At 46.5% G+C, this 19902-nt stretch overlaps 1 protein-coding gene across 3 annotated transcripts; it reads left to right on the top strand.

The window, feature by feature from the left end:
- The first annotated feature begins 14766 nt into the window (after positions 1–14766).
- LOC125538308 (protein PSK SIMULATOR 1-like) lies at positions 14767–19407 on the top strand. 3 transcript variants are annotated; one of them, XM_048701571.1, is made up of 14 exons: positions 14767–15425; positions 15541–15851; positions 16142–16185; positions 16267–16464; positions 16558–16650; positions 16734–16824; positions 16898–16991; positions 17205–17314; positions 17400–17469; positions 17541–17638; positions 18342–18458; positions 18541–18617; positions 18731–18772; positions 18879–19407. In XM_048701571.1, the coding sequence occupies exons 1-14, from the start codon at positions 15404–15406 to the stop codon at positions 19045–19047; spliced, it is 1536 nt and encodes a 511-aa protein (XP_048557528.1). In that variant the 5' UTR covers positions 14767–15403; the 3' UTR covers positions 19048–19407. The 3 variants fall into 3 exon arrangements, with proteins under 3 accessions (XP_048557528.1, XP_048557526.1, XP_048557527.1); XM_048701569.1 differs by having other exon boundaries at positions 14770–15425; positions 16142–16464; XM_048701570.1 differs by having other exon boundaries at positions 14771–15425; positions 16142–16464; positions 17217–17314.
- Positions 19408–19902: the final 495 nt, after the last annotated feature.

Genomic DNA, 19902 nt, shown 5'->3' with positions numbered 1-19902 from the left:
ACCCAAATTGCTTCATGTGCTGCCTCCGAGGCTGCCATGTACTCCGCTTCACATGTAGATCCCGCCACGACGCTCTGCTTGCAACTGCACCAGCTTACTGCCCCACCATTCAAAATATACACGTATCCGGTTTGTGACTTAGAGTCATCCAGATCTGTGTCGAAGCTAGCGTCGACGTAACCCTTTACGACGAGCTCTTCATCACCTCCATAAACGAGAAACATTTCCTTAGTCCTTTTCAGGTACTTCAGGATATTCTTGACCACTGTCCAGTGTTCCTTGCCGGGATTACTTTGGTACCTACCTACCAAACTTACGGCAAGGTTTACATCAGGTCTGGTACACAGCATGGCATACATAATAGAACCTATGGCTGAGGCATAGGGGATGACACTCATCTCTTCTATATCTTCTGCCGTGGTCGGACATTGAGCTGAGCTCAATTTCACACCTTGCAACACAGGCAAGAACCCCTTCTTAGACTGATCCATATTGAACTTCTTCAATATCTTATCAAGGTATGTGCTTTGTGAAAGACCTATGAGGCGTCTTGATCTATCTCTATAGATCTTGATGCCTAATATATAAGCAGCTTCTCCAAGGTCCTTCATTGAAAAACTCTTATTCAAGTAGGCCTTAATGCTGTCCAAAAGCTCTATATCATTTCCCATCAAAAGTATGTCATCTACATATAATATGAGAAATGCTACAGAGCTCCCACTCACTTTCTTGTAAACGCAGGCTTCTCCATAAGTCTGCATAAACCCAAACGCTTTGATCATCTCATCAAAGTGAATGTTCCAACTCCGAGATGCTTGCACCAGCCCATAAATCGAGCGTTGGAGCTTGCACACCTTGTCAGCATTCTTAGGATCGACAAAACCTTCCGGCTGCATCATATACAATTCTTCCTTAAGGAAACCATTAAGGAATGTCGTTTTGACGTCCATTTGCCATATCTCATAATCATAGAATGCGGTAATTGCTAACATGATTCGGACGGACTTCAGCTTCGCTACCGGTGAGAAAGTCTCATCGTAGTCAACCCCTTGAACTTGTCGATAACCCTTAGCGACAAGCCGAGCTTTATAGATGGTCACATTACCATCCGCGTATGTCTTCTTCTTAAAGATCCATTTATTTTCTATGGCTCGCCGCTCAACGGGCAAGTTAGTCAAAGTCCATACTTTGTTTTCATACATGGATCCTATCTCGGATTTCATGGCTTCCAGCCATTTGTCGGAATCTGGGCCCGCCATCGCTTCTTCATAGTTCGAAGGTTCACCGTTGTCTAACAACATGATTTGCAAGACAGGGTTGCCATACCATTCTGGTACGGAACGTGTCCTTGTGGACCTTCAAATTTCAGTAGGAGCTTGATCAGAAGTATCTTGATCATCATCATTAACTTCCTCTCTAATTGGTGCAGGCACCACAGGAACATTTTCCTGAGTTGCGCCACTTTCCGATTCAAGAGGTAATACTTCATCAAGTTCTACTTTCCTCCCACTTACTTCTTTCGAGAGAAACTCCTCCTCTAGAAAGGATCCATTCTTGGCAACAAAGATCTTGCCTTCGGATCTGAGGTAGAAGGTATACCCAATAGTTTCTTTAGGGTATCCTATGAAGACGCATTTTTCCGACTTGGGTTCGAGCTTTTTAGGTTGAAGTTTCTTGACATAAGCATCACATCCCCTAACTTTTAGAAACGACAGCTTAGGTTTCTTCCCAAACCATAATTCATACGGTGTCGTCTCAACGGATTTCGACGGAGCCCTATTTAAAGTGAATGCGGCAGTCTCTAAAGCATAGCCCCAAAATGATAGCAGTAAATCGGTAAGAGACATCATAGATCACACCATATCTAATAGAGTGCGATTACGACGTTCGGACACACCATTACGCTGAGGTGTTCCAGGCGGCGTGAGTTGTGAAACTATTCCACATTTTCTTAAGTGTGTGCCAAATTCGTGACTCAAGTATTCTCCTCCACGATCTGATCGCAGGAACTTGATTTTCCTGTCACGTTGATTCTCAACCTCACTCTGAAATTCCTTGAACCTTTCAAAGGTCTCAGACTTGTGTTTCATTAAGTAGACATACCCATATCTACTCAAGTCATCAGTGAGGGTGAGAACATAACGATAGCCATCGCGAGCCTCAACACTCACTGGACCGCACACATCAGTATGTATGATTTCCAATAAGTTGGTTGCTCGCTCCATTGTTCCTGAGAACGGAGTCTTGGTCATTTTACCCATGAGGCATGGTTCTCACGTGTCAAATGATTCGTAATCAAGAGACTCTAAAAGTCCATCTGCATGGAGCTTCTTCATGTGTTTGACACCTATGTGACCAAGGCGGCAGTGCCACAAGTATGTGGGACTATCATTATCAACCTTACATCTTTTGGTATTCACACTATGAATATGTGTAGCATTATGCTCGAGATTCATTAAGAATAAACCATTCACCATCGGAGCATGACCATAAAACATATCTCTCATATAAATAGAACAACCATTATTCTCGGATTTAAATGAGTAGCCATCTCGTATTAAACGAGATCCTGATACAATGTCCATGCTCAAACTTGGCACTAAATAACAATTATTGAGGTTCAAAACTAATACCGTAGGTAAATGTAGAGGTAGTGTGCTGACGGCGATCACATCGACCTTGGAACCATTCCCGACGCGCATCGTCACCTCGTCCTTCGCCAGTCTCCGCTTATTCCGCAGCTCCTGCTTTGAGTTACAAATGTGAGCAACTGCACCGGTATCAAATACCCAGGAGCTACTACGAGTACTGGTAAGGTACACATCAATTACATGTATATCACATATACCTTTCGTTTTGCCGGCCTTCTTGTCCGCTAAGTATTTGGGGCAGTTCCGCTTCCAGTGACCACTTTCCTTGCAATAAAAGCACACAGTCTCGGGCTTGGGTCCATTCTTTGGCTTCTTCCCGGCAGCTTGCTTGCTGGGCGCGGCAACTCCCTTGCCGTCCTTCTTGAAGTTCTTCTTCCCCTTGCCTTTCTTGAACTTAGTGGTTTTATTCACCATCAACACTTGATGTTCCTTTTTGACTTCTACATCTGCTGATTTCAGCATTGCAAATACTTCAGGAATGGTCTTTTCCATCCCCTGCATATTGAAGTTCATCACAAAGCTCTTGTAGCTCGGTGGAAGCGACTGAAGGATTCTGTCAATGACCACGTCATCCGGGAGATTAACTCCCAGCTGAGTCAAGCGGTTATGTAACCCAGACATAGTGAGTATGTGCTCACTGACAGAACTGTTTTCCTCCATCTTACAGCTGAAGAACTTGTCGGAGACTTCATATCTCTCGACCCGGGCATGAGCTTGAAAAACCATTTTTAGCTCTTCAAACATCTCATATGCTCCGTGTCTCTCAAAACGCTTCTGAAGCCCCGGTTCTAAGCTGTAAAGCATGCCGCACTGAACGAGGGAGTAATCATCGGTACGTGTCTGCCAAGCGTTCATAACGTCTTGTTCTGTAGGGAGAGCAGGTGCTTCACCTAGCGGTGCTTGTAGGACATAATCTTTCTTGGCAGCTATGAGGATGATCCTCAGGTTCCAGACCAGTCCGTATAGTTGCTGCCATCGTCTTTCAGCTTGGTTTTCTCTAGGAACGCGTTGAAGTTGAGGACAACATTGGCCATTTGATCTACAATACATGTTGTAAAGATTTTAGACTAAGTTCATGATAATTAAGTTCATCTAAATCAAATTATTCAGTGAACTCCCACTCAGATAGACATCCCTCCAGTCATCTAAGTATAACATGATCCGAGTTAACTAGGCCGTGTCCGATCATCACGTGAGACGGACTAGTCAACATCGGTGAACATCTTCATGTTGATCGTATCTTCTATACGACTCATGCTCGACCTTTCGGTCTTCTGTGTTCCGAGGCCATGTCTGTACATGCTAGGCTTGTCAAGTCAACCTAAGTGTTTGCATGTGTAAATCTGTCTTACACCCGTTGTATGTGAACATTGGAATCTATCACACCCGATCATCACGTGGTGCTTCGGGACAACGAACTGTCGCAACGGTGCACAGTTAGGGGGAACACTTTCTTGAAATTATTATGAGGGATAATCTTATTTACTACCGTCGTTCTAAGTAAACAAGATGCAAAAACATGATAAACATCACATGCAATCAAATAATAATAGTGACATGATATGGCCAATATCACATAGCTCCTTTGATCTCCATCTTGGGGCTCCATGATCATCTTGTCACCGGCATGACACCATGATCTCCATCATCGTGTCGCCATGAAGTTGCTCACCAACTATTACTTCTACTACTATGGCTAACACGTTTAGCAATAAAGTAAAGTAATTTACATGGCGTTTCTCAATGACACATAGGTCATACAAAAAATAAAGATAACTCCTATGGCTCCTGCCGGTTGTCATACTCATCGACATGCAAGTCGTGATTCCTATTACAATAGCATGAACATCTCATACATCACATATATATCATTCATCATTCATCACAACTTTGGCCATATCACATCACAAAACACTTGCTGCAAAAACAAGTTAGACGTCCTCTAATTGTTGTTGCAAGTTTTACGTGGTTGCAATAGGGTTCTAGCAAGAACGTTTTCTTACCTAAGTGAAAGCCACAATGTGATTTGTCAACTTCTATTTACCCTTCATAAGGACCCTTTTCATCGAATCCGCTCCAACTAAAGTGGGAGAGACAGACACCCGCCAGCCACCTTATGAAACTAGTGCATGTTAGTCGGTGGAACCGGTCTCACGTAAGCGTACATGTAAGGTTGGTCCGGGCCGCTTCATCCCACGATACTGCTGAAGCAAAATAAGACTAGTAGCGGCAAGAAAGTTGACAACATCTACGCCCACAACAAATTGTGTTCTACTCATGCAAAGAGAACTACGCATAGACCTAGCTCATGATGCCACTGTTGGGGAACGTTGCAGAAAACAAAAATTTTCCTACGGTTTCACCAAGATCCATCTATGAGTTCATCTAGCAACGAGTGATCGGATTGCATCTACATACCTTTGTAGATCACAAGCGGAAGCGTTCAAAGAACGGGGATGAGGAAGTCATACTCTACGTGATCCAAATCACCGGAGACCCTAGCGCCGAACGGACGGCACCTCCGCGTTCAACACACGTACGGTCAGCGTGACGTCTCCTCCTTCTTGATCCAGCAAGGGGAAGGAGAGGTTGATGAAGATCTAGTAGCACGACGGCGTGGTGGTGGATGCAGGGGTCACCGCAGCAGGGCTTCGCCGTTCTACTACGAGAGGGAGAGGTGTAGCAGAGGAGAGGGAGGCGCCAAGACTCAAGGGTGCGGCTGCCCCTCCCTCCCCCCTTTATATAGGCCCCCTAGGGGGTGCGCCGGCCCTAGGAGATGGGATCTCCTAGGGGGCGACAGCCAAGGGGTGGAGTGCCCCCCAAGCCAGGTGGGGCGCCCCCTAGGGTTCCCAACCCTAGGCGCATGGGGTGGGCCAAGGGGGGCGCACCAGCCCACTATGGGCTGGTTCCCCTCCCCACTTAGCCCATGGGGCCCTCCGGGATGGGTGGCCCCACCCGGTGGACCCCCGGGACCCTTCCGGTGGTCCGGGTACAATACCGGTGACCCCCGAAACTCTCCCGATGGCCGAAACTGCACTTCCTATATATAATTCTTCACCTTCGGACCATTCCGGAACTCCTCGTGACGTCCGGGATCTCATCCGGGACTCCGAACAACTTTCGGGTTACTGCATATTCATATCTCTACAACCCTAGCGTCACCGAACCTTAAGTGTGTAGACCCTACGGGTTCGAGAGACATGTAGACATGACCGAGACGACTCTCCGGTCAATAACCAACAGCGGGATCTGGATACCCATGTTGGCTCCCACATGCTCCTCGATGATCTCATCGGATGAACCACGATGTCGAGGATTCAAGCAACCCCGTATACAATTCCCTTTGTCGGTACGTTACTTGCCCGAGATTCGATCGTCGGTATCCCAATACCTCGTTCAATCTAGTTACCGGCAAGTCACTTTACTCGTACCGTAATGCATGATCCCGTGACCAGACACTTGGTCACTTTGAGCTCATTGTGATGATGCATTACCGAGTGGGCCCAGAGATACCTCTCCGTCATACAGAGTGACAAATCCCAGTCTTGATCCGTGTCAACCCAACAGACACTTTCGGAGACACCCGTAGTATACCTTTATAGTCACCCAGTTACGTTGTGACATTTGGTACACCCAAAGCACTCCTACGGTATCCGGGAGTTACACGATCTCATGGTCTAAGGAAAAGATACTTGACATTGGAAAAACTCTAGCAAACGAACTATACGATCTTGTGCTATGTTTAGGATTGGGTCTTGTCCATCACATCATTCTCCTAATGATGTGATATTGTTATCAATGACATCCAATGTCCATAGTCAGGAAACCATGACTATCTGTTGATCAACGAGCTAGTCAACTAGAGGCTTACTAGGGACATGTTGGTGTCTATGTATTCACACATGTATTACGATTTCTGGATAACACAATTATAGCATGAATAAAAGACAATTATCATGAACAAGGAAATATAATAATAATCCTTTTATTATTGCCTCTAGGGCATATTTCCAACAGTATGTGGAGAGGATGACAGTAGGGGCCCGCCACGTCAGCGTATGGAAAAATAAAATGCTTCCTCCTAGTGTTTTCCTGACATCTGGGACCCACGACATTGTGAGCGTATATAGTCAATAGACAAGAGAACAGCACAAGATCGGCTGACACCTGGGACGTAGCTACTCGAGCAGTATTTTTTTGTTTGGTATTGTTGAGACGGAGCAGGGTTTGAACTGGGTTGTGGCCCGTCTAGCCCAGGCTTATATTTTATGTTCACCATGTGACCAGCCCAGCTATTTTTTCTTTGTGAAAATGAGCCCAGTTTATTTTTTTTAAAGAATAGCCAATCCAAGCCTACTTATTTTTCTACGCCCTGATGGGCTGCAACTCTTTCAAGACGCCTGCAAATCTTGAAAATAATATGAAATGAGTTGTAAATATAAAAACAGATGACAAATTGGCAATTACTTTATAATTTCTGAATTTTATTACATTTTCAGATTCCTATTTCACTAGGCATTAACCTAATTTAAATATATCTTCAAAGTACTTTAAATCTGGTTGGACATTTCGGTATTAAAAATAGTTTGGAACCCATAGAAATATGCGAAATTGACCCTGGCCAACCAAAAAAACGACTGCAATAAATTGCATAAGAAGTTGCCATGAGCTATATATAAATTATTAAAAAAAGAGGGAGTGGTCTGACTTGTGGGCCTATTTAGTTGACGCGTATGCAAGATTTTTTTTAGTTATTATATACGTTAACAAACGATTCTAGCAGACGTAACTGTTGAATGTCAATCCAACGGTCGTCGTGTTTCTTCAATCTCTGATCTTCTTGCTCCAGCCGCCAAAGCAGCACCGGCGGGAGCGCCTACTCCCGCCTCCCGTGGCCAGTTGTGCTGCCGCGCAGGCCTCAACGCCCCCTACTACTCCCAGCGCTGGCCAGGGCATCCCTCTATTCACCCACACCCCCTGTTATTCTGCGGCGACGACAGCCTCACACCGCAGGCGAACCGGTGAACGCTCGTACTCCTCTCCGCGTGGGCATCCACTGCCGCGTCTTCCCCAGCTCCGCGTCGTCCCCTTCCTATGCCTCGCCGTCGTCCACCGCTGTGGTGCTCTCGGCGCGGCGTGGTCAATGTGGTCAACGACCGACTTCCATCGGAAGAGTACTGTACATGGAGAGGCTGACAGCTGGGTCCACGACAACTGCAAGGAAGTGCCTCCTTATTACACGGAAAATAATTATTCCTCCACCTGATAGCGGGGACCCACCGGACGGGCCACCAGTATTTTGCGAAACATATCGTTTCCCCCTGACTGCTGGGACCCACCGGACGGGCCACCGTATTTCGTGAAAAAAACGTTCCCCCCGCTGTCAGCTCGGACCCACCGGAAGTGCCTCCTTATTACGCAAAAAAAATGAATACTCCCCCGGCTAGCTGGGACCCACCTTGGTGGGAGGCTCACTTGTGGGCCTACTAAGTTGATGGGGACGAAGGGCTTTGTCAACTTAGTCAATATGAACGATTCTAGCTCCAGTGACCATACGATGTCCATCCAACGGCCGTAGTGCTTCTTCAACCTCTGGTCTTCTTGCTCCAGCCGCCCAAAGCAGCGCCGGTCGTGTCGCATGCTCCTGCCTCCCGTGGCCGGCTGTGCTGCCGCGGAGGCCTCATCGTCCCCTACTATTCCCACCGCTGGCCAGGCCCTACGGCGACGGCAGCCTCACACCGCAGCCGAACCAGTGAACCCTCGTACTCCTCTCCGCGCGGGCTTCCACTACCGCGTCTTCCCCGGCTCCGCGTCGTCCCCTTCCTAGGCCTCGCCGTCATCCACCGCCGTGGTGCTCTCAGCGCGGCGTGGTCAATGTGGTCAACGACCGGCTTCCATCGAAAGAGTACTGTGCGTGGAGATGCTGACAGCTGGGTCCACGGCCGTAGCAAGGAAGTGCCTCCTTATTACGCGCAAAATAATTATTCCTCCACCTGACAGCGGGGACCCACCGAACGGGCCACCGTATTTCGTGAAAAAAATGGTTGCCCCTGACTGCTGGGACCCACCAGCTACATCTTCGCACGCAAGGAAGTGCCTGACAGTCGGGACCCACCTGGTCGAAGCGTACGTAGCGTTGTCATTCTGGTCGCAAACGTGTACGTACATATATACTGGTCGATGTAGAGGCGCGCACGTGTCGTAGTAGAGGCACGCACGTAGCATGTACACGTACGTACAGCGGCCAGGGTGCAAGAAAGAAAATACGGCCACGTATGTGTACATATGGGCGGGGTCTCGAACACCTACTCGCGCATACGTACGGTCAGGGCTCGTGTACATGGCTGGGTCGGAACGAAGAAACAGCGTCGTCGTCGTGTTCATAGGGAGGCAACGGAATGCGTCGTGTTCATGGGGAGGCAGCATAATGCGTCGTGTTCATGGGGAGGCAACGGAATGCGTCGTGTTCATCGGGAGGGCTTGGACGGAACATGCGATGGAAACGAGGCATGACGTACCGCAGAACGGAGGAAACGGCCTTGTGTTCGACCGGCCACGTTTGAAACAGTATCCTGTTCATCGGGAGGGGTCTGGCGTACCGCAAAACGGAGGAAACGGACCTCCTACGGTCGAAACGGGGGTCCTGTTGATCGGGAGGGGTGTGGCGTACCGCAAAACGGACGAAACAGACTTGTGTTGGAGCGCTACGGTCGAAACGGGGGTCCTGTTCATCAGGAGGGGTGTGGCGTACCGCAAAACGGGACTCCACAGGATACTGTTCATCTCCACCGTCGACCCCCTCCAGCCTCCACGGGCTACTGTTCATCCACCGTCGACCTCCTCCAGCCTCCACCTACGACTGTTCATCCACGGGCTCTTGTTCATCTAGCCTCCACCACGCGCTACTCCACCGGCTACTGTTCAACCAGCCCTCTCCACGGGCTCCTGTTCAGCCACCCCTCCACGGGCTACTATTCATCCTGCCCTCCACCGTCTACTGTTCATCCTGCCCTCCACGGGGTGGTCCTGTTCATCCAGCCCTCCACGGGGTCCTGTTCATCCAGCCCCAACCGGCTCGATCGATCGGGGTCCTGTTCATCCAGAGGCAACACCACGGGGTTGTTCATCCACCCCCACCAGGAACTGTTCATCCAAACCCCCCCCGCGCAACGCTCACTGTTCATCCAGAGGCAGCATCAATCGGCTTCAGTTAGCAGCAGTAGCGAAGGAATCGCTCGATCGGGTTCAGTTAACAGCCATCGATCGATCGCTTGGGTTCAGTAACGCGTAGCCTACAGTGCAATCGCTCGGGTTCAGTTAGAGCCAATGCCTCGCACACACGCGCGTACGTGTACGAGAGAAGCGCGCATCGCTCGGCCCCCGACCTCCCACCGTAACCGGGAACTCCTCAAAATTTTCCTCGCCCTCGCTTCTACCACAGTTTTTTCCGTCATGGATGGCCCAAAGAATGTCATGCAGCTGCGTCTCCGGCCCGCCCAGGACGAAAAGCCCATTTTCTGTCATGATTTTTGTCATAGAAGTAGGAGCCCACCACATCTATGATGATACCGGGTTTTGTCACAATTATCGTCATAGAAGTGTCATATGTATGACAGAAAAAAAATCGTTCGGCCCAAAATGTCACGGATGTGTCTTTTTTTGTAGTGGTGGATACATAGGCAAAACATCGTGTCCCTAGTAAGCCTCTACTAGACTAGCTTGTTAATCAAAGATGGTTAAGTTTCCTAACCATAGACATGTGTTGTCATTTCATGAACGAGATTACATCATTAGGAGAATGATGTGATGGACAAGACCCATCCGTTAGCTTAGCATATTGATCGTTCAGTTTTATTGCTATTGCTTTCTTCATGTCAAATACATATTCCTTCAAGTATGAGATTATGTAACTCCCGGATACCGGGGGAATGCCTTGTGTGCTATCAAACGTCCCAACATAACTGGGTGATTATAAAGATGCTCTACAGGTATCTCCGAAGGTTATTGTTGGGTTGGCATAGATCAAGATTAGGATTTGTCACTCCCAGTATCGGAGAGGTATCTCTGGGCCCTCTCGGTAATACACATCATAAGAAGCCTTGCAAGCAATGTAACTAATGAGTTAGTTGCGGGATGATGTATTACGGAACAAGTAAGGAGACTTGTCGGTAACGAGATTGAACTAGGTATGAAGATACCGACGATCGAATCTCGGGCAAGTAACATACCGATGACAAAGGGAATAACGTATGTTGTCATAAGGTTCGACCGATAAAGATCTTCGTAGAATATGTAGGAGCCAATATGAGCATCCAGGTTCCGCTATTGGTTATTGACTAGAGAGGTGTCTTGGTCATGTCTACATAGTTCTCGAACCCGTAGGGTCCGCACGCTTAACGTCCGTTGATGATATAATATTATATGAGTTATGTATGTTGGTGACCGAATGTTGTTCGGAGTCCTGGATGTAATCACAGACATGATAAGGAGCTCCGGAATGGTCCGGAGGTAAAGATTGATATATGGGATAATAGTGTTTGGTCTCCGGAAGGGGGTTCCGGATGTTTCCCGAAATGTTTGGGTATGAGAACACTTTATTTGGTCCAAAGGGGAAAGCCCATGAGGCTTTTGGAAAGTGCAAAAGGAACCCTGGCGTCTAGCCCTGGAGTCCGAGAAGGACTCTTACCTTTCGGGCAAAACCGACTTTGAGGAGGCTTTTACTCCAAGTTTCGACCCCAGGGCTCAACATATAAATAGAGGGGTAGGGCTAGCTCCCAAGACAGATCAAGAAACACCAAGCTGTGTGCCGGCAACCCCGTCCCTCTAGTTTATCCTCCGTCATAGTTTCCGTTGTGCTTGGCGAAGCCCTGCAGAGATTGTTCTTCATCAACACCGTCACCACACCGTCGTGCTGCTGGAACTCATCTACTACTTCGCCCCTCTTGCTGTATCAACAAGGCGAGGGCGTCATCGAGCTGAACATGTGTTGAAACCGGAGGTGCCATACTTTCGATACTTGATCGGGACGGATCGTGAAGGTGTACGACTACATCAACCGCGTTGTCAAACGCTTTCGCTTTCGGTGTATGAGGCCTCGTAGACACACTCTCCCCCTCTCGTTGTTATGCATCTCCTAGATAGATCTTGCGTGAGCGTAGGAAATTTTTGAAATTGCATGCTACATTCCCCAACACAATGCACATGATTAGTCTGCAAAGTTATTGTCTCAATCACCAAAACCACTAAGGGAGAAATATGCCCAAACAACCCCGCTGCCACGGGAGGGTAGGACAAAAGGTGTCATACAATTTCTTATTATAAGCACGCTTGACTATATACAGAATACATGCCTACATTGAATTGATGAATTGGAGCTATTGTTTATCGCTCTAGGTTGTGACTGTTACATGATGGATGTCATCCACACAAATATCCATCGCTGATCCAATGCCTACGCTGTGCTCATATTGATTTTCGCTAAGATACTACTGTTGCCGTTGCTGTTACAATCACTACAAAACTGCTACTGTTCCCGTTACCGCTACTATTGTTACCGTTGTTGTTACTATCAAAACTATCAAACTATTGTACTACTAAACACTTTGCCATAGAGAAACAACTTTCCAGGTGTGGTTTAACTAACAACTCAACGGCTAAGGCTAATAAATATTCTTTGGCTCCCCTTGTGTCGAATCAATAAATTGGGTGAAATACTACCCTCAAAGACTGTCGTGTATCCCCTATACTTGTGGGTTATTAACGTACGCTAGGAAGTCGGTTAAATTCTCGACGGTTAGCGACTAGCTGGGTGGGGTGGTTTTAAAATTCCAATCTATCCATATTTGTCCCAGATCCAATCGTAAACCAAGGGTTGATTGTCCGAGATTGCAAGGCTCTGAACCTGATCTAAGTTCTTGTTCAGAAGTGCCATGTCGGCCTCACCCATATCTTGAACGAAGACTGGGCTTAGATGAAGCTTATCCGAGGTCCCATATGACATGGCCTTAGGGATTTGTTGGCCAAACTTCACGTTTGATCCAACGAGGCAGTGTTCTGCTTTGAGCTTGAAGGAAGATCCGATGTGTGACCAGCGTCATGGTCCTGTTCCAACATTGAATCCGAGATCGACTTGACGGCGTCGGTGATGTCCTCGGATTGGTTTTACACCCAACCCAAGAATGCGAGTTAGCCATGGGTATCCGAAGTGTATTCCACGTTTCCAAACCTGATGGTCTGACCTGGAGCGAAATTCTTGATCTGGTTGAGGTGGCCAGTCGCATCGGCATAGAGTGTGATGCTGCCGAAGACAAAAATTTGCCCGGGGAAGAAGGTCTTCCCACGGCCAATGTTGTCATCGATCCGAGGATGGCCCATCGAGTTGCTTTGACCACACAACGGGACCTATATGGGCCATGCATGTCGATGTTGAATCTGACGGATCTCGAGTAGGGGGTCTCGAGTTGTGGATCTTAGCTTGATAGTAATAGGACAGAAGAGGGACGCGATGTTTACCCAGGTTCAGGCCCTCTCGAAGAGGTAAAACCCTACGTCCTGCTTTGATTGTATTTAATGTGATGGGGTTCAAAGTACACGATAATCTACCTCGAGATCGTATGTGAATGTCTCTAAGCTCTACCCTATGGACTAAACCCCTCGACTTATATAGAGACTGGGGGTACCTAGGGTTACATGTAGGTCGGTTACATCTAGGGATAAGCTTGCCAATAATTTGAATATGTCTTGAAGTGTGCGCCTAGTCTTTAGACGATTCCATCTTTAGTACGCCATGGGTCGTGGTAAACATGGCCCATTCTCTGGTTGCCTGGGGGTCTTCGGCCCGGCCCATGACTGGCAGGCCGACGTGGTTAGCACCCCCTAGTCCAGGACACCGTCACTCCCTCACCTTGTTGCGAGCTCCAGCAGCGCATCAACCTGCCAGGGTGCCACTGGCCAAGTCACTCGGTTCGGGACCGGGAGACACGCTCTGTCACTCAATGCATCGGGCTCAGTTGCTCTTCACTAGACTCAGGCCGTCAGGCAGTCATAACATCATCGGCGAGCTGCATCCCCAACGCCCGAGGCATCAGTCCATCACCACTTCCGCAAGACAACAAGGTAGAACCGATACCATTGCTTACTGCTTAGTGTATATATATATACCATGAAGACAAGTTTCACTGCGATCCAACGGCCAACGAAGCCCAATCGCAAGGGAGCCTCATGAAGCCAAGTTGGCTAGGAACCTTATAGGTTAGAATTGATTAATGCAATTGAATTGTGGAATTTCTTCGTGCTCATATACAATTGATGTCATTGCTTAACATTGAACTAGAATGTTCTGAGACTTCATACTGAGCTATGTTTATATTATTCTTTTGTCATATATTGTATGACCCTTGGATTAGGTAGAGAATAAAATCACCTCAAAAAAGGTAGAAAATAAAATTTAGCATGCACATCCTCCATTTTATTTCTGTGTTCGTCGCTGATAAGGGCCACATTGCAAATGGCATGTGGCGCGGACGACGTGGCGAATGTTTCACATTTGATTGCCCGGCTGGACAAAAGTATATTTTCCCAAAATAAAGACGTTTTGGCTCTTGGGTGCATATGCTTCCTATTGAATAGTAAATTCAGAATAAATAGTAAATAAAATTTAAAAATTCTGAAATTTTTCCTAGATATTCTTGTTAGTGTAACAAGTGTGCTTGTCAATTTTCATGCGAAATGGGATGACAGTGCTTTTGGTGACAAAAACAAAAAGAAGTGTAACATTTGCCGTTTGACTTGCTATTTTTTGCACAGATAAAAAAACTTAAGGTTTCCTCCTAAAAATTTGTATGTAGCGTTTTGGTGTGACAATGATCACATCTATTTTTCTTCAAAAAAAATTGACATTTGAAAGAAAAACATTTTTGATGGGCAGGAGCATATGCTCCCAAGAGCCGAATTGGATTGCCCAAAATAAAGTGGATAAATTGTGAGAAAAGACCGGAATAAACATCTCGCACATGCTCCTTTTCTCAACGTGAACGAATAGTCTGCCAGAAGAAAACAATATTGTGCACGAACGTGCCCGGCACTTGGAAGAACCATGAGCAGGCAGACAGCCGGTGAGCAGGGAAGCGATCCACATTCGGACGCTACCCGGGGCCGGCCGGCAGGCAAGGCCAGCCCCAACCACCGCACCGCAGGATCGCATCCTCGTGCCGGCCGCGTCCGGCGATCGATCGATGGACCGATCAGACCATCCGGAGATCCCGAGGCGCGCACGGGCGCCCGCTCAAGAGAGAGCGACGGGGTCAGAGCGCTGACTCTCGCCTTCGTCTCGCCCAATTCTTTTGTGCCAGAAACGGTGGCCTGTCTGCGTCTCCCATGTCTCGTTTGCCGCGGCGAGCAAAAACAAATCCGGCCTGAAAAAGCCGCGCCTCCCGTCCCCCATGCTCCCCTCCCCTCCCCTCCCAGCTACATCCCCGAGCTTCCGCCGAGCTCGCCTTCCCCTCTCGATCTCTCACTTGTTTAGTCTGGTCGTCCTTGCGAGCTCTCTTTGGTTTCTTGCTGGGGAGAGGCTCTCCTTTTCCCGCCCCCGTTGACTCGCGCATTGCGTCGAGCACCTTCCGCACGCCGCCGGGGCTGGAGCGGAAATCCGGAGAATTCACGCTTTCTTCAGCGAGCGGGCGGCGTCTGCCGGTCTCGCCGGAGCAGCGTCCCTCCATGCCGTGCTTGCGGTTGTGGGCACGGGCTTCCCGTGGATGGACTGCAACGGTTGCTACAGTATGTCTACCGCCTCTTCGTAATTCGTTGCTGGTGCTTTGCAGTGTCTTACTAGGTAGGAGTAGACTAGCTACTGAAAACAGCTTGTTCATGTGTGACGTCTGTTCTTTTGCAGTGTTGAAATCAAGAAGGAGTATTGGCGTCGCCGATGTTGAGTTCGATGATCCAGCGGGCGGTATCACCGAGTTACCTGACTCAATAGACCTTGCACACAAACAGGAGGTCAGCTGTGTTTGGGAAGCTAAAGTCAGAGATAATATGGAGTCGACGAGCCGATCCTTTATCTTGTCCCCCAAGGATGATGGCTTCTTTATTTCCGGAAGTAGTAAGCTGCACGAATCAACATCAGCGGAGACATCTGTGTCTGGGAAAATGGCGGCATCTCAGTCGACGAAAGACACATCTGGAAACAATGGAACAAGCAAGGCAAGTGGTACATAAGCACGGAATGTTTTTCTTTTCTTTCGCAGAGCCATTTTTAGCTGAATTCATAAATGTTACCACACAGTAATTTTTTCTGTTTATTCAGCTATGTTCGTAATTGGAATGACCTTAGGATACACTCAAATGATTAGAGTTAAATCTTAGAAAAAAGATTGAATTGTGCAGATTTTTCCTAATGCAGGAGAACGACTTGCGCCTAGCTCGTATAACGTTTAGTTTAATCACATTATTCAAATGTAGTATGTCCTGAAATGCTTCGCCTTTGTTAGCAGGTTTCTAGAACAGGTTCAGGGCTTGGTGCAGCCGGCATGGCCGGGTATGGGAGAGCAGTGGAAATTCTAGACACACTAGGCTGCCTGATGACAACCTTAACCCCGGATGGTGGTTTTATTTCTAGGACGACCAAAGGGACTCAGATATCAATTCTAGCTTTTGAGGTTGCTAACACAATACTGAAAGGCGCAAGTGTTATGCAATCTCTCTCGGAAGACTCTGTCACATACTTCAAACAGGTGGTGCTTCCTTCTGAAGGCGTGCAGAATTTGATTTCCAGTGACATGGGCGAGTTGATGCGGATTGTAGCTAATGACAGAAGGTAGATTGTACATTTGTCCTCAGTGGCCACTGTGACTGACTTTCTGGTTACTCTTACTGTGACTGTTTTGTGAACCCTGTCTAATGTTTCCAGGGAAGAGCTGAAAGTATTTTCGCAAGAGATTGTCAGGTTTGGCAACCGTTGTAAAAATCCTCAATGGCATAATCTGGACCGCTATTTTGTAAAGTAAGAAACTTCCTGCTTTGACGAGCAGCATAGGGTCATACATGTTGTTTGACTTGAATGATATTTATCCCCTTGGTGTCCAGACTAGAATCAGAAAGTGTACCCCAGAAGCAGCTGAAAGAAACAGCCACAATGGAGATGCAAAAGCTGATGGCTCTTGTTCAACGTACAACTGTAAGCATTGTTCTCTACTCTCAAGATATCATTTGAGCAAATAGATTATCTGGTTTTGACCTTCTTTTTCCAGGATTTATATCATGAGTTACATGCCTTGGATAGATTTGAGCAAGATTACCGCTGTCAACTAAAGGGAAGTGGAAGTTCAAATAAGATTGAAAAAGGTATTTCTGTTTCTTGTGTAACAACATTTTTTAAAATGGAAATACTTTTGCCTCTTCATCTCTGTCCAATGCATAAAAATGATATTTATGCAGACTGTCAAAGCTTGGGCATTGTTTAAACCTTATCATTGATATTTTCTAAATCCAAATCCATCTGTGCATGGTTGTCATGGCAACATACCTTTTACTGTTCGCAGTTTTTACGCTGATCAGATAGCTTTGCAGGAGATAATATTCAAGTTGTGAAACTCGAGTTGAAGACCCAAAGAAGTTACGTGAAGAACTTGAAGAAAAGATCTCTGTGGTCAAAGACATTGGAACAAGTGACCAACTTTTCCTATAGAATTTACTTCATATGATCTGTTGGTGTGTCATGTATTTGCCTATAACATACATTCCCTGTTACAGGTTGTTGAGAAGCTTGTTGACATTGTCCAGTATTTACATGTTGAGATCAATTTCTCATATGGAACTTATGGTAATCCCGTGGTTGTTTTGTGTTGAATTAGTCGCACCTTTTTCCAACTGATCCTTTTAATGCATTTGTAGATGGAGGTGAACTGAGTTCTGCTGTGAACTGTCAGAGACTAGGACCTGCTGGACTTGCATTGCACTATGCAAACACTATCATACAGATCTATGGCATTGTAAGTTTCTTCAGTTCTTTTTGAGAACTCAGCTCAAGAATCTGGTGATATTCGCTTGCTTTTGCGATCTTACTGTATCAGTTTCAGTAGTACAGAGAGACATGACATGTCCTGATAGCACAACTTTTAGCGCCAAAATCTATTGTAAGATATTCATGGAACCCAATGAAATCATAATATTACCTCCGTCCCAAAAAGCTTGTCTTAGATTTATGTAGATACGGATGAATCTAACACTAAAACGTGTCTGGGTACATCCGTATATAGACAAATCTAAGATAAGTTTTTTGGGATGGAGGGAGTATTATGAAAGAACTTCCGTAGACATGTATGTGTACACACATAGTTTTCATGTGTTCAATTTAAATATTTAGAAAGATATCAATGCCAATGTTTAGAAAGTTTTGAGTGAACATTTCTCAAAACAACAATCTCTGTGTTTGAAGAGTACTGTACACCCGGGTAGCAGTTCTCTTGAGGTGTTGTGTGCAGGACATCTCGGTGAATTCTAGTTCATCATCTGTAATATCTTTAGTGTAAAAGGTCAATGGATATTTTATAGAAAAAAGGAAAATCCACCAAAGACAAGTGGCTGGACAAAGAAGTGTAAATGACACTTCCAGAGACCAATATCCAGTAGCTAGTATGTGAGAGGCAGCACGGCAGCACATTTAAGTTTTGTTTGTTTGTTTGTTTGTTTAAGGTTTCTCGGTCAGGGTATGTACCCGCAAATTCAAGAGATGCCCTTTACCAAGGATTGCCACCAAGGGTCAGGTTGGCTCTACCAAATAAATTAAGAACTTCCTCAATGCCTCGGGAGGTAATACAAGTAGATAGAGAGAGAGAGAGAGCACCCCCATCAACAAACATTTCACATCCTAAATCGTGAATTCCTACTGCAGCTCACTATTGATCAGATAAGGGTAATGATGGAGAGAACTCTGAAATGGCTTCTTCCGATGGCCATCAATACCACCTGGTACCGCACACACATCTGACCAGTGTTTTAAAATTCTCAGTAACTTTTTCAGTTTGAATGAATTATAGCTATTTCTGATGTCTGTTTGGTTGCACGTTTGAGTGGAATCTCAGTGCCCGAGGCTTCTTGCGGTTTAGTGAATGGGCAAAATCAGGGTAAGCAGGGGAATTTGTCCAATGTCCTAGCTATTACATTTCGCAGAGAAATAAGAATGGTTTCTTACCGATGAAATTCCTGTGGTTTGTTTACCATGTCATTCAGGACCGAGCGGGTTGGAAGAGGACCTGGTCGACCGGACGTGATCGAGACGCTCTACCACGCCGACAAGGCAAGGACAGAGGCTTACATACTCGAGTTGGTCGTGTGGCTTCACCACCTTGTCAGCCTGAGCAACCGGACGGCAAATGTTAAAAAAGCCCAGTCCATGTAACCATCATCAGGTCATGGGGTGATAACAAGCGCATTACACACAAGTCATGGCCTGACAAGAGCAGACAGAAAGCCATTATGATCTGTTTCGTTTTCATCGTTGCTAGGTTGTATAGAAGGGGGAACTGTGTCTGTTCTTACCAGGAAGGACTTGAAACCTGATATTAGGTAGGGAAATAACAAGAGCTTCTCCTTTGATCTTTTGGTTTCTTTGAGGGGTTGGGCTCTAATTTCATCTCATGTATGCGGTGTTGACATTGTTTAACACCTCAAAACATCATGGCAAAATAGCAAACTTAATACTGCACATGTACATGTATGTATCCAGATGCCGCAAAAGATTTGGTTCTGTGTCCTGATATATCGTCCCATTTTTTTAGGTGCTGTGTCCTGATATATCTTTGTTTTCTCGGTGCTTGTCGGGCCATCGCCATCTTTTTTTTTTTTGAGACAAATCGCCATCTAAACGGCTGGTTCCTATTCGGCGCCTTAAGCGTCCGCTACAGTTGTTTCTACTAATGGGCGCATACCCCCCCTTGTCACATTGGGCCGGCCCATTTTCGATTTTTTTTTTCGTTTTCTAAACAGCAAAAAACTCAAGCGCCTGGTACAGTTGTTTCTACTAACGGGCGCATACCCCCCCTTGTCACATTGGGCCGGCCCATTTTCGATTTTTTTTTGTTTTCTATAAACAGCTAAAACTCCGCGAGAGCTGGGTTTCGAACCATGACAGGCGAGTTCCGAGCGCGACGCGACAACCACCAGGGCAGTTCAGTTGGCGTGATTATGTACAGGTTTTCTTTCTTCTTCTTCTTTTCTTTTTTCAAATTTGTGAAACTTTTCTTTCTTCATGAGT

Source organism: Triticum urartu, chromosome 2 (genome assembly GCF_003073215.2).
Source record: "Triticum urartu cultivar G1812 chromosome 2, Tu2.1, whole genome shotgun sequence".
Taxonomy (NCBI): domain Eukaryota; kingdom Viridiplantae; phylum Streptophyta; class Magnoliopsida; order Poales; family Poaceae; genus Triticum; species Triticum urartu.
The sequence above is the reverse complement of the archived record's forward strand: the minus strand, read 5'-3'. Positions and strand labels throughout refer to the sequence as shown.

Coding starts and splice junctions, on each gene's coding strand:
- LOC125538308 (XM_048701569.1), top strand. CDS start 15,404: ATGGACTGCAACGGTTGCTACA. Junction 16,825..16,897: donor CTCTTGTTCAACGTACAACT/GTAAGCATTGTT, acceptor TTCTTTTTCCAG/GATTTATATCATGAGTTACA. Junction 18,459..18,540: donor CTTCCTCAATGCCTCGGGAG/GTAATACAAGTA, acceptor TTCCTACTGCAG/CTCACTATTGATCAGATAAG.